Here is a 25,885-nt window from a genome sequence, read left to right on the forward strand (position 1 = left end):
AGGGCCTTGGGGGAAGGGAGAAACAGGGAACAGTCGCATAACGGTGACTGGGTTTCCTTTTGGGGGTAGTGTTTTGCAACTAGTGAATTACACATTTAGTACATTCTAAATGTGTTAAATCTACTAAATTGTTCACTTTAAAATGGTTAATTTTATGTAACATGAATCTCACCTCAATTTATATATATATATATATATATATATATATATATATATATATATAATTATATATATATATATAAATCGTAGAGGAGAGGGGTAGACCAAAATTTGACAAGAGAAAAAAACTAAATACCCCCCTTCCTTTAGAAAAGAAGACGGTTCTTTGTTCCCTGCAAATCCACCCATGGCAGGGAGCGAAGGATACCACAAGCTCTATTTAGGTATCAATATTCACAAAGTGTGGAAAAATGGGAAAATTGATTGCCTTTTATGCCAGCTACCCTGAAAGCAGTACACAGAGAGCTTTGGAGTCAGACAGCCCCATTTTAAGCCCCAACTATATTAGTTACTGGCTGAGGTTTTTTGGACACTTAACTACTTTATGTTATTGTTTTTGTTAAACATTAAAATACACACAAACAAATATTATAACTTGAATTTCTACCTTTCAGAAAAAGAATATTGCCATTACCTTTTAAGTTCTTTGTTTGCTTTTTCCTCTCCAGGGGTAACTGTTATCTTAAATCATTTGTAATCATAATTCACATACAGCACTAGATAAGTTTAAGGTGGACAGCATAATAGATACATACACACATATATATGTATATATGTATATATGTGTGTATATATCTATATCTATATCTATCTATATAGATATATATATATATAAAGAATTACCACAATAAGTTAACACCCATCATCTCATATAGATACTCCAAAAAAGAAAAAAAATGTCCCTTGTGATGAGAACTTTTAGGATTTACTCTCAGCAACTTTCAAATACACTACACAGCAATGTTAGCTATAGCTATCATGTTGTACATTATATCCCCTGTACTTACTTACCTTATAACTAGACCTTTATAAACCTTTTTACCACCTTCATCCAATTTCAATTTCGCTTCCCCACTCCCCATCTGGTAACCACAAATGTGATATCCTTTTTTTTTTTTTTTAAGAGAGAAAGGGAGAGAGAGATAGAAAAAAATATCTTTGTGAGAGAGACACATCGATTGGCTGCCTCCTGCACACCCCCCACACATCTATAGGATCTATATATATTACTGTCCCATTTTTTATTCCTTATATTGGTTATTTCTGCTTTCCTTGTTTTAGTCATTCTCACCAGAGATTTGGAAGTATAAAAAGTAAAAGTTAGAAAATTAACAACATAATAAATTAAGAGAAATAATGAAGAAAATAATTAAGTAGAAACAAATATACAAGAGAATCAATAAAAAGGAAAGTTTTTTATTTCAGAAGAGTAAAATTTCCAAATATGGTCACATTCTGAGGTACTGATGTTTAGAACTTCAACATGTAAATTTTTTGGTGGGGGGAGGGCAGACACAATTCAGTTAACAACATTACACTTTTCAAATTCTTTATATCTGTAAAGATTTTTTTTTTTTTGCTTCATTAGTCAGTTACTGAGAGAAACATTCAAGTCTTCCACTGTGATAATAAATTTTTCTATTTCTTTTAAAGTTCTATCAATTTTTGCTTTATATATTTTGAAGCTATGTTATTAATGTATATAAGTTTAGAATTAGTATAGCTACTTGGTGAATTGAACATTTTGTTATGTAGTTATCCTCTACAGCAGGCAATGTTTTTTGTCTCATATTTTTATTTTGTCTGATAAAATATATTTAGAATTAGCTTTCTTTTTGTTAGTATTTCTATGGTAAATGTTTTCATCCTTTAATTCTCAACTCTTTTTATCTTTATGTTCTTTGATGTGTCTTGTAAACAACATAAAACTGAAGGGATTTATTCAGTCCAACAATATTTTTCTTTTAAACAGTCTTAAGTCCACATTTATTAGAATTAATGATATATTTTTGATTATTAATACTAACTTACTCTTTTTTTGAGAGACAGTATAGCACAGTCTTTAAGAGAACAAACTAAGAAATACTGCTTGGGTTTGAATACCAGTTCTATTACTACCTGTGTAACTAAGTCTGGTTACTTAAAATACTCTATGCTTCAGTTTCCTTTAGTGCAAAATAGCTATAATAACAATCCTACCTTTCAGTGCTGTTATTAAGTGAGTCAATGTATATAAAGTGCTGAGAACAGTGTTGGGCACATAATAGGTATTATATATATGCTTTCTCTTATTATTTCATTATTATAATTATCACCTTAAATTTACTATTTTTTCTGTTTCTCTTTTCTTCCCTTTTTTTTCTTTCTTTTGTATTGATAGAATATGTTTTTCTCTCCTCTAGTTTGGAAATTATATTCTCTGTTCATTCTTTTAGGGATACCTTTTATATTTATTGAGCATAAATAAGTTATTAAAGTTTAAAGTTAATTCTTATCTTTACCCCCTCTTGAACATCAGAACTTTATAATACTTTAACTCTGTTCACCTTCATTCTGATTTATACACTATTATTGTATTCTAGTATTATCTTAATTTTAAGCCTCATGAATTATTATTGGTGTACATAGTCAATAATAATTTAGTTTTATTCACATATCTACCATTTTCTCTACTAACCATTCCTTTTTACAGCATAAATTTTCCATATGGTAACACTTTCTTTCTGCCTGAATTACATTCTTTTAAATTGAGTCTGCTGGTGGCACTATTTCTGTTTTTATTGTCTGAAAATACCCATATATCATGCTTAAAAAAAAAGGAATGTAACAATAAGAGGGTTTGGTAACAAATTTAGATTGATAGATATCTTCTTTTAGCATATTGAAAATATAATGCCATAGTTTTCTATCTTCCATATTTGCTATTGCAAAATGAGATTCCTTTTAAAATCATTGTCTTTGGTGTTCTTCAATGTCACCAAGATGTCTTTAAAATGAGTTTCTCTTTCATTTATCCTGGCTAGTTCTTAAATCTGTGGATTGAAGTCTTTCATCAATTCTAGGAAATTCTCAGCCATTAAATCTTTCAATATTGCCTCTACTCTTTATTTCTTTATAAAAGTATTATTAGATATAAGTTAGACCTTATCATTCTATTCTTTTTTTTCATCCTCACCCGAGGACATTTTTCCATTTTTTGTTCAGATAGAGCGGGAGGAAGAGAGAGAGAGAGAGAAACATCGATGTGAAGGGACACATCGAGAGGCTGCCACTCGCACGACCAACCAGGGCCAGGGACAAACTGCACCGAGGTACGTGCCCTTAGCAGGAACCGAACCCAGGTCTCTCTGTACCGCAGGCCGATGCTCCAACCGCTGAGCCCAACTGGCCAGGGCTATCATTCTATTCTTCATGTCTTTTAACCTTGTTTATATTTTGCTTATTTGTTTCTCTGTGTCACATTATGATTGATCTCCTCAGACATCTTCCGTTTTGCTAATGCTTTCTTTATCTGTTAAACCCATTCATCAAGTTTTAAAAATTTCAGATGTTTTAATCACTAGAAGTTATTTTTATTAATTTCAAATTTAATTTTATCATTTAAAACACAAATCTATTTTTTAAATATTCTGTGTCTGGTAAGTGCAGGATTTAAAGTCTTTCTGGGTCTGCCCTGGCTGGTTTGGCTCAGCGGTTAGAGCATTGGCCTGCAGTCCAGAGAGACCCAGGTTCGGTTCCCGCTAAGGGCATGTACCTTGGTTGCAGTTTGTTCTGGGCCCTGGTTGGTCATGCGGGTGGCAGCCGCTTGATGTGTCCCTTTCACGTCTATGTTTCTCTCTCTCTCTCTCTCCCTCCCACTCTACCTGAACAAAAAAATAAAATAAATAAATAAATAAAGTCTTTCTGGGTCTGATTTGGCCTTCTGTTGTTCCTACTAGCTTTCACTCAGTATGCATTGTTTATATGTGTAATCTTTCCTCAATCTCTCTCTCTCTCTCTCTCTCTCTCTCTCTCCCCCCCTCCTTTCTTCCCTCCCTCCCTCCTATATCCTATCTCCTATCTTTCCTATCTATTTGTTTTTACTATGAGTTCATGTTTCTTGTGACTTTTAGTGATTCTTTGAGGCCTGAGTTTAAGGTGGGGCCATTCACTTCTGCTAGGTGCTTGGGGAGCACATCTTACACTGGACCATTTCAAACAATTATCAGCTTGAGCTTTCTTACACAGGTATCATAAATTTGGTCTGCCAATTTGTATGCTCATTGGCTTGCCATTAAACATTTTAGGGGAGCTCTTTCCTCCCTCAACTCAGCACCAAAACTCAAGACTAACAAACTTCCTTGCAGATTTAGAGGTATGGTGATTTAGAGAGCACATAACCATTTTGGGTGCTGGTTTTATGTAGGGAGCTTCCTATTAGATTCTTCACCTAAGCAAATTCTGGGTTTTGCCCTCTCTCCCAACAATAACCTATATGCAACTGTGTACTGCACAACTCTAGGGGATACTTTTATATAAATATACACTGTAGTCTATATGACATACGTGGTGTGCCTATTCTCATTCCCACAAGATGGTAAAAACTAAACCAAGTTCAACAATTGCCTCAAACTAAAATCTGGGTTCAGTGCTTTGGCTTTATATTTATATAACTGATATAATAGTAAAGACAGTGTCTCTTCCCTTCTGAAGTCCTTTAAATGGTAGGCATCCTCCATATCTTACAAATTGAATTGATTTGCCAATCATCATGTTAACAAAAATATCCATTACTTGCCCCATTAAAGAAAATATAGCTTGATAAGAGGGTATTTATTGCTATGCTTTGTTTATTTTTAGATCTGGACTTTCCAGTTGTTCTCCAGCCTACAAATGCAAACGAGAAAACACAGCTGATCAGAGAAGGATCTCGAAGTTATTGCACAGATTCTTAATACCGAACCCACTGAGGGTCCACAATAACTCCTTTTGGTTCAACTATGTCTCCAGGTGGTCATGGGGAGAGGGTAGGGAAAATGAAATGCTGTGAACTTTCCCACATTTGTATTTTATTTTTAGTTTAGGGAAAGATAACTTTCCCTACATAACTTTCTCAGTATGCAGGCTTACTCTCTGAATAGAATGCCTAATGAAACATTCCATTTCAATGAATAAAGACCTGAAGAGTCGTTTTATGCTCCTTGACTGAGGTAAGACAGTGGCACTGGACAGGCCTTTTGAGCCTGCCCTTCACATGAGCCAGACCTCATTTCTTACAGACTAAAATAATACTCTGAAAGAGAGGCCACTTTTCATCTATTTAGCTAAATGCAATATTCATATCTGCCATAAATATCATCAGCAAAATATACATGAGAATTTAGGAGGAAGTTTCATGTGTGGAGATTTTTTTCCTGTCCATTTTCAATATGGTTACAGAAATATTTCAAAAGGCAGGAAGAAATTACTAGGTGAAAAAGACAAACCATATTAAAGTACATTTTTGAAAGATTAAAAATTTTAATTTGTTGAAAACTGACAAGTAAAACCAGGTTGAAACAGGTTTTATGTGTACTTTTAGATTGGCATAAAAACAAAAACAAAACTCCAACCTGGTTAAATGTTATAAATGATCCAGAAAATCACTGTGAGCCCAAACCAGTCCCAAACAATGTGTTGACCATTTTTTAATAAAAATTATTTCTGAATAACTGGCCTAGATTAGACTAAAGAAAAACACAGCACATGAGATAAGGGGTAGAATTCTAAATTTTATAGCCCATAATTTAGAGGCGATATCATTTATCCCATTTTTGGTGGGATTAATTACATTGGCCAGAAAATGCTCATCCCTGTGCATGTTAAACATTTAAACTTAGAAGTAATCTCTGCACTTACTTATTTGATCCTGATATTCACTATGTGGTGGAAACCATGTGCTATTTCTGAATAGTACAGCAGCAAAAGTATTTGTTTTTTCAAGGTTTTTCTTAGATCTTTATATAACATTGCATTTTTCAAGATCTTGTTATGTTTTTATATGATAATATGAAATGCCATTTTCTTTTTTCTTTCTTATTCCCCTACCACCAAATTACAGTTAATTAAGTTTAAATATACATGGTGAGACTTGGTGTGAAACCTCTTGACAGTTCTAATGTCATTAAAACTCTGCTCTAACTCTTGAGTTACTGGAATTTTTTTAAATCGACATAATCAAATAGAAAGGGTCCTGGTTTGAAAGTTAAGAAACTTCCTAACCTCAGTTCCAATGAACTAGCCTTCTGACCAAGTGAGATGAGAATGATATGGCTGATCTCCCTATGACTCTGTTTTCATACCTGCTGTCGTCTTCAGTAAGACCAGGTAAAAGAACTAAATTTTCAAGTGTTTAACAAATAGAAGCTGGTCTTACATCAATTTGTATATGTTGATACACAAAGAAAAATGTAATGTGAATTTCTTATGTATATAAACTCTCACTCAACAAGACTCATGAAGATACCCAATACTAACAGCCCCAGTGAGTTCAGAACTCTGAAATAAATAGCCCCACCTGTGGAAAATTTGAGCCAAAGCAAAGGTCAGGCCAATTTTTAAATAAAAACCGGCACATGACAAAGCTCATTTTCTCTTTCTCTCCCAGACCTCATTTTTCTTTCTCACAGCAAGTTTTTTTACTTCCAGCTTGCCCATAGAGCTGGTACAAGAGTGGTTCAGATGAGAACAGGACATGAATCAGAATCAGAATCAAATGGTTGAATTAATTTCCTGAAGAGGTCCTGACCAATATTTCCCCAAAAAGGCCAGTTTCTAATTACAGTGATGTGTGCCAAATGCCAGCACATGAATGAGAAAATGAATTCCACAGAATGTCCCTTAGCTAACAGACACAAGGATCAACTCTTAATCTGAGGAAGGGCCACTTAAACATCTTGTGGGAGTCAAGGGGCTGGAACTGTCATCTGGAATCACCAGCAGTTATTCAGAATCCACAAGCATCTTAGCAGAGAAACATGAAAGAAAGAAGGGGCATGCTGACCAAAATCCTCAGCAACAGTTGCATAGCTTTGGTTCATGCAGGGTCAAATGAACTGGCAACTTCAGTGGCTCACTACCTAATCTTGACCTCCAGGCTACCTGCGTAGGAAATTTCATATAGTTTCATAGGTTATCCATTTATTTTTGCTGTCTTACATTAGAACATAATAAAAATATGCATTTTCTTTACCAAAATGTGCATTCTTAATGCTTTGAGAATAAAGACATGTTATTTGTACATTTCAAATGATATGTGGGCTAAAATACATTTGATATGGCCTACCCTGGAAATACACTTACCTGGTAATGCACTGCCTGATCCTCTGACCTACAGAGAAAGCACCAAATAAGGCTACATGATCTCTGTGAGAGGCACAATAATGAATTCCCAAGGTGTGCATGTCCTAATTCTCAAAACCAATGAATGTATCACTTCTTATGATAAAAAGGTGATTATTAAGAACCTCAAGATGGGAAGATTATCCTGGATTATCGAAGTGGGCTCAATCTAATCACATGGGCCCTGCCTGGTGTGGCCTCATGCGCAATGAAAGGTTTGATTCCTGTCGGGGCACATGCCCAAATTTCCAGCCATATCTCTGGTAGGGGGCATACAGGAGGCAGGAGGCAGCTGATTGATGTTTTGCTTTCATATGAATGCTTTTTCTTTCTCCCTCTCCCTTCACCTCTCTAAAAACCAATGAAAAATTTTAAAGAAAGGAGAACCTTTTCTGGCCATGGAGAGGGAGAGATGTGACTACAGAAGAATGGTCAGAAAAATGCAATTGAAGATCAGAGAATGGTCAGAGATATGACTTAATGGTGGAAGAGGAAGGGGCCATAAGTCAAGGTATGCAGGCAGCCTCTAAATGCTAAAAAATTCAAGGAAATGGATTCTCCTCTAGATCCCCCTCCCCTAAAAAAGCCCTAGCACCATCTTGACTTTAGCCTAGTGACACTGTCAAACTTCTGACCTCCAGAAGTTTAACACTGAACCAGTGCTCCTCACTCGTTTTTCCATTGTCTTCTTACTCTTTATTCTATATTTCTCTTTTTATTCACTCCCTCATCGTGAGTCTCTTTAACATCATTTTCTCCTTTGTCTCTTCTTTGCACCATTTCTCAATACTCCATCTCCTTCCCTGTCTCCTTCCCTCTCCCTTTTCTACCTGTCTTCCATTTGACCCTCATTTCTCTGTTTTAGTCTCCTAATCTCTCTGCTCACCACTGTCAAGTCTCCATCTTAACATTTCCTGGTCTTCTAGATAAACTAAACTATTGTAAATATACCCCAACTGGTGGGGGAGGGAGAGATTGGAAATAGTCTGGGTAAGGAAATATTCTTAAAGGAATGTCTCTCCCCCCCCCCCACCACCACCAACTTCAAGCACAAATAATCACAATGCTAATAGGCAAAGGGGACCAAAACTATTTTCCAGCCCTGGCCGGTTTTGCTCAGCGGTTAGAGCGTCGGCCTGCAGTCTGGAGAGACCCGGGTTCGGTTCCGCTAAGGGCATGTACCTCGGTTGCAGTTTGTCCCCGGCCCTGGTTGGTCACGTCGGTGGCAGCCACTCGATGTGTCTCTTTCACGTCGATGTTTCTCTCTCTCTCTCTCTTCCTCTTTCTCTCTCCCACTTTATGTGTACAAAAAATGGAAAAATGTCCTCGGGTGAGGATAAAAAAAAAAAAGTATTTTCCAAACAATTCTCTGAATGTATTGATGAATAGAAATAATTTATATCAATCACATTCATTATTTAGATGTATAGAAAGGTAATTTATTGAAACATTAATTTTGTTTTGTCCTTAGTGCTTTAGGAGACTAAAAGGAATGAGGGTTCTCCTACTGAGTTTCATCTTTAAAAGGTTACCATAGCCTTAGAGGTTAAAAACAAAAATAGTCGGACACCTAAAAAACCACTACCCAGGCTTTTGTTTGGGAGCTTGGGCTGTAAGAAGGGCCATTCGAAAGGTGTGTAGTGAAATCTGAGGAAGAGAAGTACCCCATCATGAATGGCCTCTAGACTAAAGATGGATTTGGAATTAGGGGGCAGTTTCCAGAGTACCCCAGACTTGGGTCCCTACAGGGGAGAGCCTCTATAATGAGATAACACTTGGAAGCCTGGGTGACAAAATTAAGTCATGGCTTTGCAGCCATAGTGAAAGACTCCTGTGCCCATGTCTGGACCCTCAAAGGAACCACACAGGGGTGGACACTGAGACCTCAGAAAAAACAGGCGGGAACAAGATTAGGGGCTTGAAACTCACTTGGAGGACGGAGACATAAACCCCTGCAGACCCCTTACAACCAAAGGAAAGGGAGAGACTCTTAAAACCTGACTGAGGTAAATTTTTTGCTACTCTGTTAAACTGCAGCTCTTAAGCTAGTCAGAGAAAGACAGGTATCACATGATCTCACATATGTGGACTCTAATGAGCAAAATAAACAGATGAACAAAATAGATCCAGAGACATGGAAGCATGGAACAGACTGACGAATCTCAGAGGGAAGGGATGAGGGAAGAAACTAACCAAAGAACTTATACATAACTAATGGACACAGACAATAGTGAGGTGAAGGCATGGGGGGTCGGGAGCAGGGTGGAGGGGGTCAAGGGGGGGATATATCTGTAATACTTTCAACAATAAAAATAAAATTAAAAAAATAAATTAATGCAAAAATTAATGTTATCTTGGCACCCTATCAAGGCTCTGACCCAATCACCGAGTTATCTTTTTAAAAAATTTCAGCAGCCTCCCCTCCCTTCTCACTGACACAAAGACAAATGTCCAGGGTACCAGTCTTCTAGGCAGAGAAACCGAGTCGTCTTCTCCCAAAGCCCCCTTTTCCTAGCCTGCGGCCCTCCTAAGCGCCTGAGTCACATTCATCTTCATATTATTTCTGAGCAGTTCTAGACTCCGAAGGGCCAGAAATTTAGATTATGCATATTTAGATAACCAGTTTCTGTAAAAAAAAAAAAAAAAAAATCCATTTCCAAACTGTAGATGGCTCAAATTAGCAGTGATTTCTAGAATCATCTGTATTTTGCACGGTTCTAAAAACAAAGTAGGAAACAAGTAAGTACTTATTTATTAATTAATTCTCATAACATATGCTATTTCTGAGAAAGCCTTTTTCCAAAAGGAGACTTGCACATCTTCAGTGCCAAATGCATGGGTGGTAAGTGTGACACAACTTTTTGGAATTTTATGCTGTTCCAGGCTGTCCCCATGAAGCAAAACTAAATTCCTAGAATCATATCAGCAGTTATTGGACAGCTCTTAACACATTCCGCTCACCACTGGGCTGCCAACTGAGCTTTCTAATAGCTGGAAATCCAGTTATTAGTGTTTCCAATTCCTGAAAGCCCACACATCCTTGTTACAGGGCCAGAAAGAGGGATCTTACCTATCGAGAGTTTTTCCTTTTACTTCTGAGTAATCTGCTCTGATATCCAAGTATCTCCACTCCTGAGATGTCCAAATTCATCTGTCAGACAAAGTTTCATTTACAGTACATTTCTTTCCTGCGGGAAATTTTTTAGGGCAGATTTTCACTTTGAAATGCCAAAATTTTCTTAAATATTTTTAGAATTATCTATTTGTACATGTTTATATTAACTACTTAACTGTCATTTTTCAGGAATACTTATTATAATTGCAGAAAGTAATATTTTAAAGCTAACCTAGGTTTAAAAGTAACAAATGAAAGGCACTGACAATGAAAAATATTGTCTACATATGAACTTATCAGCATAACAGTTCTATATAAAATGTTTTCATTTCAAAAGTTTATTGTCTTTAGAATAAAATTAAATTTTAAGCACAATATATAGCATTCTAGGAAATTAATTTTTAGCCACAAAAAATTTTACCTGAAAGATATGTAAGAAGATAAAGTTTTAATAGAAAAAAAATTGATTCATTTCCCTGCTGATTCTGTTTTTCTTAGTTCTCTCTCTTACCTCTTCCCAGCTAAAGAATTTGAAAGGAGGTGGAAAGTGATGGCTTTTAGGATCACGGTGCATTTGTATTTGAAAAAAATGATTCACTCTTTCATAAACATGTATCTGTCAAATTAATAATAACAACCAATAGCTGTAGTGCTTCATACCTGACACTGCCCTAAAAGATTGATATACTTTATATTTACACATTCACTTAATACAACAAACTATGGGACAAGTACTATCACCATTCCCCAGTTTTCAGACTAAGAAACTAAAACACAGAAGGGTTGAACAACTTAGATAAGGTCACTCATCTCTCTGTAAGACAAATGGCTCCTGCTAACCTCCTTAATGGAGGTGAAGGGCTGGGGACTGGTTTCATTATGATCTTATAATATAGTGATTTGGCATATAACTCAGGATTTAGTTTGATTTAGAGTATAGTCAATCTTCTTCATTCACAGATTTCATTTTTGCTAATTTGCCCACTTGCAAAAATTTATTTTGTGGCCATTCAGACCACAGAATATACAGAATGACAGAAATTTGAGTTTCCCAGTTGAAGTTGAACAAGGATGTTTAGTCTTCTTAGCTCAGGTCTGTTATTATAAACAGATGTTACCTTCTTTTTTGCATTTTTTTTGCTTTTTCTTGGTAATTTCACTGTTTAAAGTGTTTAAAGGCATAGTGCTAAAACGCTACCTACTGTTCCTAAGTGAAAGAAGTTATAATGTACTTTATGGAGAAAATAAGTCTCTGAGTTGAATGTTAGTGAATCAATAATATACATTAAATACAGTGTCTAAACAGAAACACACATAAAACGAAGGTATATATTTATCATTTAATGAAAATGTTGTGAACAGGCTCACAGGAACTCAATAGTTGAGTATTCACTAAATCAGTGTTTGTGGTGATTTTATAGAACCTAACTACTGCAAGTAACAAGAATCCACAATCTCTCCTAGAGTTCTCCAGAATGGTTCCCTTCTGATCTCAGAAACAATCTCTGTGGTTTCTCACAAATAGCCTTCTTGGACACAGTAGCTATTTACAGAAAGTCAAAGGTGAGAAATCAGTAAACCTGAGTTCAGCCCCACTCCCCCCAATCTGAGGATCATCCTGAAGAAATTATTTATTTATCATTTCTTGGTAAAGCTTCCTGATCTGTAAAACTGTTTCCACCAACTGAAAGGAAGAACTTGAAAGTTCTTTCATGTGCATAGGTGTAAAGTACTTTTTAAACTGAACAACAGCTTTTGTCTTCAGGTCTCAGGGTATCCTGACATTAACTTTTGTGGAACACCATTTTTAACAAATTCTAGGGATTTGATCTTTGGATTCTAGAGGTAAGAGAAGAGAGTTCCCTTGAATAAATGGAACATTCTGCTACTCCCAGGGTGTGCTGGTCGTCTGACCTGGTCTGACATCGAAGGCCACTTTTCAGCCTCTTTCCTCCCAGAAAGCAGTCCAGCAATCCAGTCTCTCTAATCCAAGTGTTCAGGTGGGAACAAGGAGACCAAGTAATACAAAGGAGAGAGTCCTAACTGGTGACAGGAAATCTGAGATCTCATCTGTCATTGAGCAAATCTGTTACTAAAGGTAAGTCATTTCACATTTTTGGGTATCAGTTTCTATGTTTTTAAACAATTTTTATTAGTTGCTGGATTAGATGATAATTACTTGACTGTATGCCCCATACATTATATAAAATAATTCGTATACAGTTAAACAAAAATGCAAACAATACCAAAGAATGTAGAAAAAAAGCAAATTTCTCTTTCCTCACCATCCCTATATTAGTTTACTAGGGTTACCATAACAAACTACCACAGATTGAGTGGCTCAAACAATAGGAATTTTTTTTTTTTAACAGTTTTAGAAGCTAGAAGCACAAGATCAAGGTGTCAGCAGGTTTGATTTCTTATGAGGCCTCTCTACGGGACTTGCAGATGGTCCTCTTCTTGCTATGTGTTGACATGGTATTCTGTGTGTACACATGTCCAGAGTCTCTTTCTCCCTGTGTCCTATCTCTTCTTATAAGAACACTAGTCACATTGGCTGAGGGCCCACCCAAAGAACTCCATTTTAATCCAGTTACCTCTTTAAAGGCCCATCCCCAAATACAGTCACATTATGAGGTACTGGGGGTTAGGGCTTTAATATTAGAGTTTGGGTAGGGTGACACAAGTTAGCCTGTAACGCAAGCCATCAATTTATCATAATTGTGCCAAATTTCAGTTTTCTTCCATTTGGACCATGAGTTATTAGTAAAGCTCTTTGTTTTTTGTTTTGTTTTTAGAAATTCCTAATTATCTTTGATTTGCTTTTGAGAAAATGACATGCCTTTATCATATCTCTAAGGTCTTCCTGGTAATAATTATATTACTATTGTGCAAGAATCCACTTTCTTTTTGAAAAGTCATATACCTAGAGCCTTCTGACCTTTTTTTTTTCCCCCCCAAATTGTCTGGATTGCTTTCACGGCTTGCTGTGTCACTGTCAACTTGGGATTTATTTTGAGCTCCTTGGTTTGTTCCCTTTTTTTTTAATACTGTGTACTGCTCTTTCTTGGATTCTTATTTTGTCTTGCTGAAGTACATCTGTGGCAGCCACAGAGATTTGCTCCTAGATTGCCTTTCAAGAAAGAACTTAGTACCAGTTGCAAGAAGGATGGTTAACTAAGGGCCTCCAGGTGTTAATTCCTTGTGTCAGAGGTTGTCAGCCTCTGGCTAATGACTAAACAAGGTGGCCAGAGGAGGGCCCCGACATTTCTGCCCAACTCAGGATTCCTCAAAGGGAAATATTTGCTCTGAGACTATCAAGGGGACTGGCAGAGACTGCCAGGTCTGCATCATTGTCTAATAGCTATCCCTACTTAATCGTGTGTTCTTTACCCCCTAGTAAAACTCTGTACTCTAGTTCTGTGTTGGCTTCTGCTTCCTGGAGAACCCAATCAGTATAACATCGTCAACTATTTTTAATTTGTTTCAGAAAGAAATCATGGCATTTAAACGTTATGAGACCTGTGTGAACTGTCCTCATATGTAATTGCTACTTTGGTTATACAATTCTAGGTTAAAAATTATTACCCCACAGAACTTGGAAGGTGTTACTGTTTCCATTATCCAGTATTGCTGATAAGTCTGAGCATAATCCGGTTCTCATCCTTTGTAGTTAGCCTGAATTTTCTGTTTGTTCCTCATCTCTGAAAGCTTTTAGAGTTTCATCTTAATCCCTCAATGCATTAACATTTCACTAAACTCTGTCCAGGCACAGTTGTTTTCATTCATCCCTACTTGGAGGCCCTTTCAATCTGATGACTAATGTCTTTCTTCCATTCCTTTCCCTGCATGGTATCTGCTTTCTTTTCCTGGAACTGACTAGATAGGCATTGTGTCTTCTCGGTCTATTCTCCATGCTTTTACTTTTATATTTCCTCTTCTCTATATGCTGGTGTACTGGGAGATAATTTCCATTCTGTCTTCTGTAACTCCAAATCTGATCTTTAGCTATGCCCAACATGTTCTTTTTCACCTCAGGAATCACACTTTTAGTTTTCAAAAATTCGATTATTTTCTTTGTTGCTCCTTTTAATAACACCTATTCTTGTTTTAAGCGCTCCAATATCCTCTTAGGTGTTCCTGAGGATACCAATTAGCACTTTAAAAAATAGTTCTGCACTATTTCTTACATTATATTTGTTTCCTCCTGGCTCAGTTATTTTGTTTGTTCATCTTGGACTTTCGTTTTTAAAGTTGTTGTTTACTCTCCCATGTCTGTTAGACATTTATTTATATTCATGAATAAAGGACTACCTTGATTTATATCTACAAAATTTGTATCCATAAATTGGAAAGCCTGCTTGTCCCTGGTAGGCTTTTATGGTGCATGAGAGCAAACAGTCATGCTGGCCCAAGATCACCCCAAATGCCCACTCAAGGAGGGACTCACTTTGAGTGGAGTGGCCTTTCTTTCTCTCCATGTCTGTTATTATTAGGCTCTACAATGCCTCTCCCCTCAGCCCTATACTCACCCACAGGCTCTCCTCAGCTAAATCTACTCTACTTAAGCAGTTCTCAGGTAGCCCCAGCTGAGGACAAATGCTATAGCAGCTACACAATGTTGTGGGCCTGTGACCTTTGTGCTGCTATCACTGTGCCTAGAGCCTCTTGGGAGCTCCATGGGGAAAATGGTTCTGTTTCTACTAGCTTCTAGAATGTGTATTCTGAGCTGAGATTTTCTTCATTCTGGGCTGTATGTCTGTCTATACAATTTCATTTGCTTTCCACATCACAGAAATTAAAATCTCAGGATTGCTGATTGTAACTTCTGTCGTTTTCTGTACTGTAAAAGACTTTTTTTCTTTTGGTATATAACTTTATTATATTTCCATTGGGATCCTAGGGAGGAGGGGATGCAATCATATGTGCTCAACCAGAAGGCTAGAGGTGAGCTTCCCAGATGGCTGCATGTAATCCTGACCCCTGGACACATTTTGGGGGTCAGGAGTGTGCATCTAACCGAGGCCAAAACAATGAAGAGTTTTGCTGTCAGGACTGAGAAGGAGAATTGAGTCTCTACTTGATAGAGGTCTTATCTGTTTGGGTTGCTGTAACAAAATAGACACCACAAACAGGGTGGCTTTAATCAGTATTTATTTCTCATAATCCTAGAGGCTGAAAGTTCATGATCAGGCTGCCAGCATGGTCAAGTCCTGTTGAAGACCCTCTTCCTGCATGCAGACTTTTGAACTTCTGTGCCCTCGCATAATGGAAGAGAGAAAGGATCTCTCTGGAACCTCTTTTATAAGGGCACTAATCCTGTTCATAAGGGCTCTGTCCTCATGACCTAATCATCTCCCACAGGCCCCAATTCCCAATACCATCAATTGAGTGTTAGGTTTTCAACACAAGAATTCAAGGAGACACATATTCAATCTACAGCAATAGACTATGAGGAATAAAGGTCAGAAACTTTTGGGGGAAGGCAGCACCATGTTTTCAACTCTGTGCACTAAAACAGCGATTTTCAAGCTTTTTCATCTCCTGGCACACATAAACTAATTACTAAAATTCTGCGACACACCAAAAACATACTATGTTTTTGCCAATTTTGCCATCTGCAAAAAAAATAATAGGTGTAATCTTTATTCATTCACACCAGATAGCTATTGTTGTTGGCTGTTGTCATTTTTTTATTTGACAATCTAAGGGGAAAAAGGTCAGTGCCTCTGACTAAATAGTCAGGTATTGCATGTTTTAAAAAGTCTTGAGGCACACCAGTTGAAAATTGCCACACTAGAGAAGAATAAGAGGAGTTGAGAGGCTCTTAGAGAAAAACCATAAGAAGGCCCAGTTTTATTTCATCCTTGGTTTCCCTGGGACAGCCTGTATTTTTATAATAAATGTCTCTTGCTTACACTAACTCTGTGTAAATTTCTGTCACAAGTAGGAGAGCCAGAAATCTTGCACCATCTTGGCCCTCTTGAAATGTGTCAGTCTGGTTGGCTACCTGTTGGGGGGAAAAGTGCGTGGAAGAGGTGTTACACCAAGGGGCCAGGGTTTCTGCCACAGTGCAACTATGGCCAAGACAGTGACCTCTGAAGATAATAAATGCCTTACTTACCACCCTTGTAAAATAAAAAAGGTACAAATAAGATAGAGTCTCTTTTCTCTTAGCCTAATTTACACAGCTCTGTTCATAAGTTGAGGGGAGAGGTTTAACATATCTCCCCAACTTCCCATGGAGATGCTATTTTTAAAAAACTCTCGGAAACACTATGTAGCTTAAAAAATATATCAGCTTGTTGCATGTGAAAAATGGCAACACGTTCACTAGAAAACAGAAATAAAACCCACCATTATTTTGTTCAAATAGTCTGTGCTTGCCAGACGCCCCCCCACTCTACCCCCACGCCCCTAAATTTTTAGGTTCTTTTAACCATATTTGTTGTAGCCTTAAGGAAATCTCTTTCCCCACTTAAAAACCAGCCCTTTCCCCTAACTTTACATGTTATCTTCTTTAACTTATCTCTTCCCGAATTTCACATTTTATTAAAGATTTTACTTTTAGGAATTGCCATCTGCCTAGAGAGTTTAAAGAAATAATTCTAAACTCTCCACAAATAAGATCAATACAACTTCGAAGTCAAGACTCAGTTCGCTCAAACCAATAAAATGATTGCCCTCTTCGTTAGAAGACTTGAGGGCAGAACCGAAGTCATTCGATGATTTTCAATTTTGTGTTTACAACCGAGGAGGGGGAGCGCAAAATCTTTAAAATTAAATGAATAAAAACAGGACCCGGCCCGAGTCACTGTACATGACCCTAACTTCTAGCCTCTGCCGGTGGGGGATGGGTGCGGCGGCTTCCCTAGGAGCCTGGCGCCCGCGGCGTCTTCAACGACCTTTGCAAGACCCGAGGACTCGAGCTGCCGGGGAAGTGGGCCTGGAACTTGAACCAGTTTAGTCGCGGGAATGGTGGGTCTCGCCTTGCGGCTTCCTACCTGGGCCCACGAGAACGGCCCCTGCGGCCCGCGGGGGCCTGGGCGCGCCCGGCCTCGGGGTGCGGAGTGCTCCAGCCCCTCCCATTTCCCAAGCTCCGCGGAGCGAAGCGCCTTAAATGACTGGGCACTTATAGTCTGGGGACCCGGAGGAGGCGGTCACCTCCAGGAGGGGGCGGAGGGGTTCTGTTTGGATAATCTGTGCTTTAAAACGTCAGGCGGCAAAATACCGAGCCAGGCAGGAGTCGAACCTACAATCTTCTGATCCGTAGTCAGACGCGTTATCCATTGCGCCACTGGCCCGTCACATAGGAGCGAGGTGGGGTGTGTACACACCATAGAGTCGGGAGGCCTGACCAAACCGACACCGCCCAACGCGCAGCAGAAAAGGAAAAGCGCGACAGGCAAGCGGGAGTGGCGTCGGAGTCCCGGCGTCCAGGCACTACCGTCTTGGACGCCCGAGCTGGACTCGACTCGGGTTTGGGCTCCCGCAAACCCAGCCAGGTTATCTTCCTGCGCACTCGTGGAACGACGCTGGCACGTACCGCGCGCGCCCCCGGATTGCGCATGCGCAAGTCCATCTCCAAGGTGGGGCTGAATCTCAGGAGGCGGAGACCCCTCCCTAACCCGTCCCTTCGATAGCTCAGCTGGTAGAGCGGAGGACTGTAGGTGATGTCCATGTCACGAGTCATCCTTAGGTCGCTGGTTCGATTCCGGCTCGAAGGAGACAAGTATCCTTTTACTTCACCCTCCAACTTTCTGTGACTTAGTTCCTGTACACATTACCTTCCAAAGCATAGCTGTGAGTTCTCGCACTTTCGCTCCAGTTTTGTCCTAGGGCAGCACCTCCCGTGTGAAGTCTTTTGCGAATCCCGGAACCGGGCACGGCCGTCCAAGTTGCAAGCGGCGCAGTGAGCCTGCGCTCGGCCGGAGGCTGCCGGCTCACAGCCTCTGCTTGTTTCTAAGTCGGCCTTGGCGTTTCCCGAGCCCCCGAGCCACGCAGACAAAGCCAGCGCGGCCACGCCGCCTGCCCCCCGGGCCTCGGGCTTGCTCCTCGGAGCCGCCGGTGGGGCGGGCGCCGGAGCTGTCGCTGCGGCCCCGAGGAGGTGGGAGGTCCGCGCGGGAGATCTTGTGCTCCAGGGACTCGGGAAGGAAACGGGAGAGCACAGGAAACCAAGAAGTGTCTACAAGTTATATGGAGGAATCAGCACCCTTCTTCCTGCTCCCTTCGATAGCTCAGCTGGTAGAGCGGAGGACTGTAGACGCACGTACGCTGTCATCCTTAGGTCGCTGGTTCGATTCCGGCTCGAAGGAGAGTTGGACTCATTTTGTTGCTTCGGCATTAGCCACAAAGAAGGTCAGGAATGTGACCCGCAATGTTTATCTTCGCAACTACGTGTGCTGACCTCTCTCTAGGGGAAGAGATAAGAGGCCTTGGCTAGCAGTGGGGGATTAGCTCAAATGGTAGAGCGCTCGCTTAGCATGCGAGAGGTAGCGGGATCGATGCCCGCATCCTCCAGTTTTTTTTTCTCTGTTATTTTTCTTTAGATTCTCATTTAATTTCGAATGTAGCCGAAAGTCAGCCATCGGGCAAGTGAGGGGTGGAGCAAGTTTGAAGTTGCCTCTTAGCTAAATTTCCAAATGAGAGATACGGGTACTGGAGGTTTAGCCTTATAAAGTTTTAAAAGTTTAGACCTACTTACTTTGGTAAGTTCATGAAATTGGTTCCTTTTCTCTCCTCAAGTGGTGACAGATTGCAGTCACATCTTGCCATTTCAATTCGTTTGTGATTTCTGATTGATGGCAGCACTTCCAGGGATCCATCCAGGACTAAGTTGCCTGTAGTTAGAATAGCTGACAGATGGAAAATAAACACTAACAAAAACAGAGATCTTGGGGAAAGTGCGCTGACTACTTTAAACTTATGTTGAGCTGTGGAAGGGAGGACTATTCTGCTCCATCTCAGCTGCATACAGTGTAGTGCCTGTGGGCTCCTGGAGAGGTGATCAAATGGAGAAAGGCCCTGAACCCAGGGCTTGCTGATGGAGGAGAGTTGTAATGTCATTTTTCTCCTGGGAAATAACTGTGGAAGGTTAAAGAGAGAGCAGCAGTATGGGAATTCATTGGAAGAAAGTTATATATATAGGGCTGCCCTTCAGTGTAGTCTATTTTGTTAAACAAAGACAAGACAAAACACACATACACTTACTGAAAGATTCAGAGTGAGCAGAACACAAGAGCTTTTCTAACAATAAGTTCTCTCTATCCTAATTTCCTAGAATACAGCCACAAAAAAGCTGTTGAAACCATACTGCAGCTCTAAATACAAAACATAAATCTTTTGGACAAAGGCAGAGATACTATCTTTTTTAAGGATTACAATGAATAAATCATTCTTTTATCCAATGTCCATTTTAGGGTTCTAGGCAACCTGTACATTTTTGTTACCAATGTGTACAACCTGTTATATTTTATTGGTATATTTTTCACTTTTTAAGACAGTCTATTCTTATCTCATTTTATTCTTTTCATGGAATGCATAGTGATTCACTTAAAATATACCCTCATCATTTGGAGGAAAACAAATTACAAAGTAGGATAAGAATCATTTTATCAGATGATATGTCCCCAATTTTGGGATTGTGGGTGTTCTAACTAGTGGACAGGAGGAACTGGCAGTGAAATTATAAATAATTAAAAGAACAAGAAATGAGTAATAGGGCAAAAGAATGGTAAGGAATGCACAAAAAAATCCAGGTGAAGAACACATGTCTAGGGCAGATGAATGAGCAAGAATGCAAACAAGGTCTTAGGATCAGCAACTTGTGTGTGGAATGGAATTCATGACCAAGTGGGATTTATTCCAAGAATATAAGAGTGGTTCAAAATTCCAAAATCAACATTAATTCATCATAGTAAGCAGACTAAAGAAGAAAACCCACATGATCATTTCAATAGATGCTGTAAAATGTTTGACAAAATTCAACATCCATTCCTGATTTTTAAAACTGTCAGCAGACTTGGAAAGTAAGGGAACGTCTTCAAAGTGATAAAGGGCATCAATGGAAAACATACAGCTAACATTATACTTAACAGTATGACTGCTTTCCTCCTAAGATCAGGGACAAAGCAAGGATATCCATTCCGGAGTTTCTAGCAAGTACAATAAGGCAAGAAAAATGAAGTAGAAGACCTCTAGATTGGAAAGAAAGAAGTAAAATTATCTCTATTTATGGACATCTCATTTTTTAAAATATTGATTACATGTTGAAATGATAATAGTTTATATGTTTGGGGGTTAAATTGAATATATTAATTAAATTAATTCCATTTGTTTCTGATTTTCAATGTGGCTCATAGAAATTTAAAATCATATATATGGCTCATATATGTCACTCAAACTTTATTTCTATTGGACAGTTAAGTCCGAGAAATAGGTAAGAGCCAGATCAGACCTTAGGGACCACAATGAAGATTAATATATTTATCCTAGGGGTAATATGACCATTAATGGGATTTAAATAGGGAGTAACATATGAGAAATGGATTGCAGAAGGCAAGAGTGAATTCAGAGAAATTGATTAGGAGGTTGGGGTGGAGGGAGGTAGGAGGGATTGTGTATGCTGAGAATGGAGTCAAGGAGGGCCAGGAATCAAGGTTAGGAGTTCAGACATGGCCTCTGGGAAGGCCATAGGTTAAATATTTGCTACTTGTTGGTACTGTCACTATTTATTTCCAGCATGTGCATTATGCTAAGGAATATTCAGAGGAAAGTACAATATGTTAGTTTTGAAACACTTCCTCAGACATTTATGAAGTAAAATTTATAAACAACAGATTTGAAAAAGGAGTAATTATCAAGATGAAAAAAAAGCTTTCAGCCAGAAGTTTTCACACTATCTAATGGAAGAAATGCCATAGTATTGGCTTCTGTTATATACTTTTCAAGGTAGTTCATTTCTCTTTAACTTTAGATTTAAAATTTTTATTACAAATTTAAAAACCACATATCCAAACTGTCTATTGTCACACAGCTAAACTGAAAAAATTGACAATGTAGACAGAAGGAAAACAAGTATTTTCTAGATGTCATGAGTCAAGTCCTTATAAGTTCTTTTTGTTTTCTCTTCCACCAGGACTGCACTCTCTGCATCGCTGCTTTGCTTCAAACTGTATCTATTTTTTACTTCCCATTAGCTCTATATGTCCATAAATCCTCGGTTTTGTCTGATGCATTACTCAGGTTCTTAGGGGCCCGTGTTTCTTCCTCTGACTCACCTTGGGGATTGGGAAACTGCTGGAGGAGGTAAGAACAGTGGTGGTTTCGCTTCCGCTTCTAAATTTCTAAACATACTTCTGCCCCAGTCTGGTGGGACTCAGACATGAGGGGCAATCGGGGCTTCCAAGTAATTGCCCCCATTTGGTTTCAAACCCCTTGTCCTAGTGTGAGGTGGGGTGGGGTAGGAGAGGAGGAGGAAGTCATGCACCACTCTTATCGAGTATAAGATACCTGCAGGAGACTAAGCTGGTTTTCATGTCTCTGTGGAGGCCCAGGTCCACCCCAAATCCCAGCAACTTGAAGCTGATTTAAATTCTGATTCAGTTCCAGAATTCTACCTGTCTCTCAGACTGTGTGAATGATTTGGGAGTGGAACTTGCGGGTTCCTCCCTAGAGCGGAGTGCTACTCCTATGTCCTATTCTCAACTCACATGCCCAACCCTGTGGAAGAATGGAGAAAGCAGATGAGGAGGAGAAGGAAATCATTACCCATCAACTTCACTTATATTCCTATGGGACTCTTGCTAGTTTCCTGTGTAGCGTCCAGGGGCAATTCTAAGAAAAAGTAAAAGGCAGAGAGCAAGAAGGAACAGAGGAAAAAGAAAAGAGAGCATAGGGATCAACTCCACATCAAAAAATCAAATTGGGGATTCTCAATGTCAAAATTAATAGTTTCAGAGGGGGGTTCCCTTACAAATTCTGCTAAATTAGGTTATGAAGTACACTCACTTATAGATAAAGTAACTGAAATCCAGCTAGGTGAGGTCAGTTCCCTGAGATCACAAAGTGAGATGGATGTTGGTGCTGAGGAGGCTTGTTTCCTGACTCACTGTGCAGCTTTCTACCCCATCATGGCTTGTTGCTCAGACTCAGGGCACCTGAGTCATCTCTGAGTTTTACTTTCATAGTCAATCCAGAGTCCATTTCCTCCTTTCCTTCCCCACTGCCACCACCTGGTGCCAGGGCTTTGTGACCTCTCAACTAGGCTATTGGCAACGACCTCCCATCTGATCTTCAGCCGGGTCACCATCACTCTTAACTGTCCCAACCACCACTGCGAGATGATAATTTAGCCAACACACAGCTCTCATGGAAATGTCCCCGTGAGGAACTTTTAACAACTTCCTTTTGTCTAATTTATTAAGTGTTAAAAACTCTTTAGCCTGGTGTGCGGGCCTGCCAATGAGTAGCACTATGTTCTGCACTCCAGCCCAAAGCACCGTACACTGAGTATTCCTAGCGCTCCTGTGTTCACTGTCTGTGCTTCTGTGCGTTCTCCTAGGACACCCCACCTATGACCCACCGAAGTTCCTCAGTGGATCAATTCAAATGCTGACCCACCCATGCAACCCTCCTAATTCCTCCAGCTCTGAAATTCTCTAGCTCTTTATAACATGTCTTGTACTGTGGTTTTGTATATTCATATCTCATCTCTACTGTAAGATTGCCCTCCTTGAGGACAGTGACCTGTGTCTAGTTTGTCTTTCAATCCCAGAGCCCAGCACAATGGACATATATGATAAACAATGAATGATTCTTGAAATAATTAATTTCTCTTATAAGGATAGACTCTGCTACAATGTATATCATTAGAAGTGCTTTTCTTTAGGTTGCAAAGCTTTTACAATAGAAACTTTGTTTTGTTGTGCTCAGACCTTCATAGCCCATGCAATGATAAGCACAATTAACTGCCCAGGCTAACTGAACTGAATTAACACAGTAAAAAGATCTCACCAATTCCCTTCTTCACTGTAGTTGCTAAATAGATATTGAAAGGAATAACAAAATTCTCCAAAGATCCCTGGAATGTTTATGAATATATATAACTTATTATTAGTTAATGGAGCTTGTTAGATTCTCAATAAGCTCTCATTACACACAGCACTAAGACCACACATAACCAGTTACACCCACTTAGTCTCTGCCCATAATTAAGTGCACACCAGGGATATGTTAAAATATCTTCATTGTTTGAGGTTTTTAAAATCAAGGAGAAATGAGGCTGCAAATTCATCACATAAAAAATAGACATGTACTTCTTTTTCATTTTTAATCTGATTAAAACCTTTTATTTATTTGTTTATGTATTTTTTTACAGATGTTTCTCCTTTTCCCCCCATTGACACCTTCCTCCCAATCCCCGCCCCTGCCTCCGTCCCCTGCATTGTTGTTTATGTCCATGGTTATGCATACATGCATATAAGTTCTGTGGTTTATCTCTTCCCTCCCCTCCACCCCCTCTTCTGAGGTTTGTCAGTCTGTACCCTACTTCTATGCCTCTGGGCCTATTTTGTTCATCACTTTGTTTTGTTCATTATATTCCACAAATAAGTGAAAGCATGTGATAATTGTCTTTCTCTGATTGATTAGAAACTTTTAACAGCCCTGGCCGGTTTGGCTCAGCGGTTAGAGTGTCGGCCTGCGGTCCAGAGAGTCCCAGGTTCAGTTCCCACTAAGGGCATGTACCTCAGTTGCAGCTTGTCCCTAGCCCTGGTTGGGGTTGTGTGGGTGGCAGCCAGTCAATGTGTCTCTCTCACATCAATGTTTCTCTCTCTCTCTCTTCTTCCCTCTCTCCCTTTTGCTCTATCTGAAGAAGAATGCTGAAGAAGAATGCATAAGTGTCCTTGGGGGAGGATAAAAATTTTTTTGAAAAATAAACTATATATTAATGAAACAGTTCTTTCACAAAGTCTTGGCAAATATCGGAATTGATATTTATGACTCAAGAGCAGACCAAGAATATCGGAAACCAGTAGGGAAACTACCATTTAAAAAATCAACTTGGAGGACTAGGCAAATGCAAAGGGGTGTAGGTATTTCAGACTGATAAGAAGCAGGTGTAGACGCAGGACTTCATTTTTGCTTCAGTTGGCAATGGCACTGACATCTGTCCCCGTTATCTGTCAAAGTGAGATAATGGATCTGCTATCCCATGTGCCAATTACTACCTCATTGCTGACAGTTGTTGCAAACTATTTTAACCTTTTAAAAATTGTCCAGTTTTCGGGTGTGTAGGGGTGGAAGTCGGGGTACAGGATGACAGAAGGTTAAGGAAGAAGGAAAGCAATGTAACATAGAAAAGAGCATTCTAGAGTTTATTATACAGCTTTTAAAAAATAATTTCATCATCCACTCATATTTGAATTGTGCTTTACTTTGTAGATGCTTTCATAGTGACAAGGTTTGAAATCGGTTTTAAATTAGAATGTTTCCCATGCTGCACCCCTTGAAAAGACGAAATATTCAACACTGAGCAAGTCTTTTTAATGACTGCCCTAGTGAAGCTAGGATAATGATTTTCAAGATATGTTTTATTTTCACCTAAGATGATGTGATCATGCTATTTGAGTAACTCAGTTTCTAAACTCTAAAGACAGAAATGGCTTTCATTACACAGTTAGACTCTCGCTTGGGCTGCATTCCCCCTGGCCCTGGAGAAACCCATCCCCAGTCCTTCCTGAAGCTTCACAGAGAGCAGGGCTCGGCGACTCTGAAGAACACACATTCGCATTTGTTGTTGACAACTGTGCGCTGCAACCTCCTTCTCCTCACTGCCCCGTCTAAATGGGGTTTGTAATCCTCCTTCCCACTCACTCTTTTCACTCCTGGGGCAGGAATGCCGGCTCCTGTTCTCTGTCACCTGTCAGGATCTGTCCTCCTGTCACTGGCTTATATGGACAAGTCAGCCTGTCATGTGACCCCAGCTGCTAAAAACAGCTCCGGCTCCCACTCCGAACCTGGGCCTGAGACAATGTCCTCCACCGAAAGAAACATGAAGGACACTTGATCACACAGTTCTTGGAATTATTTCCAGGAAACACTTGTAGAGACCATTCGGAGCAGCCTTCCCCTAGCAGTGCACAAGGCGACGGCTAGGAAATGAGCGCATCTTTGAATTATAAGTCTTTTTCCAAAGAGCAGCAGACCATGGACAACTTGGAGAAGCAACTCATCTGTCCCATCTGCTTGGAGATGTTCACAAAGCCTGTGGTCATTCTCCCCTGTCAGCACAACCTGTGTAGGAAATGCGCCAGTGATATCTTCCAGGTAGGTTTGTTTGGAATGCAGGGGTGGGAAAGATTCCTTTGAATCAAGTGCTTAACTTTGAGGTGGATTCCTTTAGAAAACTTT

The 25,885-nt window shown here is 39.4% G+C and overlaps 2 protein-coding genes and 4 non-coding genes across 6 annotated transcripts in view; 5 read left to right on the forward strand and 1 right to left on the reverse strand.

The window, feature by feature from the left end:
• The window catches only part of DNAJC5B (DnaJ heat shock protein family (Hsp40) member C5 beta), a 95,585-nt gene extending 90,567 nt beyond the window's left edge, over nucleotides 1–5,018 (forward strand). The window contains exon 6 of the mRNA XM_036264173.1: nucleotides 4,840–5,018. Within this exon, the coding sequence (XP_036120066.1) occupies nucleotides 4,840–4,934 (95 nt within the window). The 3' untranslated portion in view covers nucleotides 4,935–5,018. The remainder of the gene's footprint in view (nucleotides 1–4,839) is intronic.
• Nucleotides 5,019–17,705: 12,687 nt separating this feature from the next.
• Nucleotides 17,706–17,778, reverse strand: TRNAR-ACG. The gene has a single exon. It is a non-coding gene; the product is annotated as a tRNA-Arg (tRNA).
• Nucleotides 17,779–18,107: 329 nt separating this feature from the next.
• On the forward strand, nucleotides 18,108–18,201 carry TRNAY-GUA. Its single transcript has 2 exons — nucleotides 18,108–18,144; nucleotides 18,166–18,201. It is a non-coding gene; the product is annotated as a tRNA-Tyr (tRNA).
• A 499-nt stretch (nucleotides 18,202–18,700) lies between these two features.
• Nucleotides 18,701–18,789, forward strand: TRNAY-GUA. Its single transcript is given in 2 exon segments — nucleotides 18,701–18,737; nucleotides 18,754–18,789. It is a non-coding gene; the product is annotated as a tRNA-Tyr (tRNA).
• A 132-nt stretch (nucleotides 18,790–18,921) lies between these two features.
• TRNAA-AGC lies at nucleotides 18,922–18,994 on the forward strand. Its single transcript has one exon. It is a non-coding gene; the product is annotated as a tRNA-Ala (tRNA).
• Nucleotides 18,995–25,271: 6,277 nt separating this feature from the next.
• The window catches only part of TRIM55 (tripartite motif containing 55), a 42,172-nt gene continuing 41,558 nt past the window's right edge, over nucleotides 25,272–25,885 (forward strand). Inside the window, exon 1 of the mRNA XM_036264282.1 lies at nucleotides 25,272–25,801. Coding sequence (XP_036120175.1) covers nucleotides 25,634–25,801 — 168 coding nt within the window. The 5' untranslated portion in view covers nucleotides 25,272–25,633. The remainder of the gene's footprint in view (nucleotides 25,802–25,885) is intronic.

Source organism: Molossus molossus, unplaced genomic scaffold (genome assembly GCF_014108415.1).
Source record: "Molossus molossus isolate mMolMol1 unplaced genomic scaffold, mMolMol1.p scaffold_m16_p_16, whole genome shotgun sequence".
Taxonomy (NCBI): domain Eukaryota; kingdom Metazoa; phylum Chordata; class Mammalia; order Chiroptera; family Molossidae; genus Molossus; species Molossus molossus.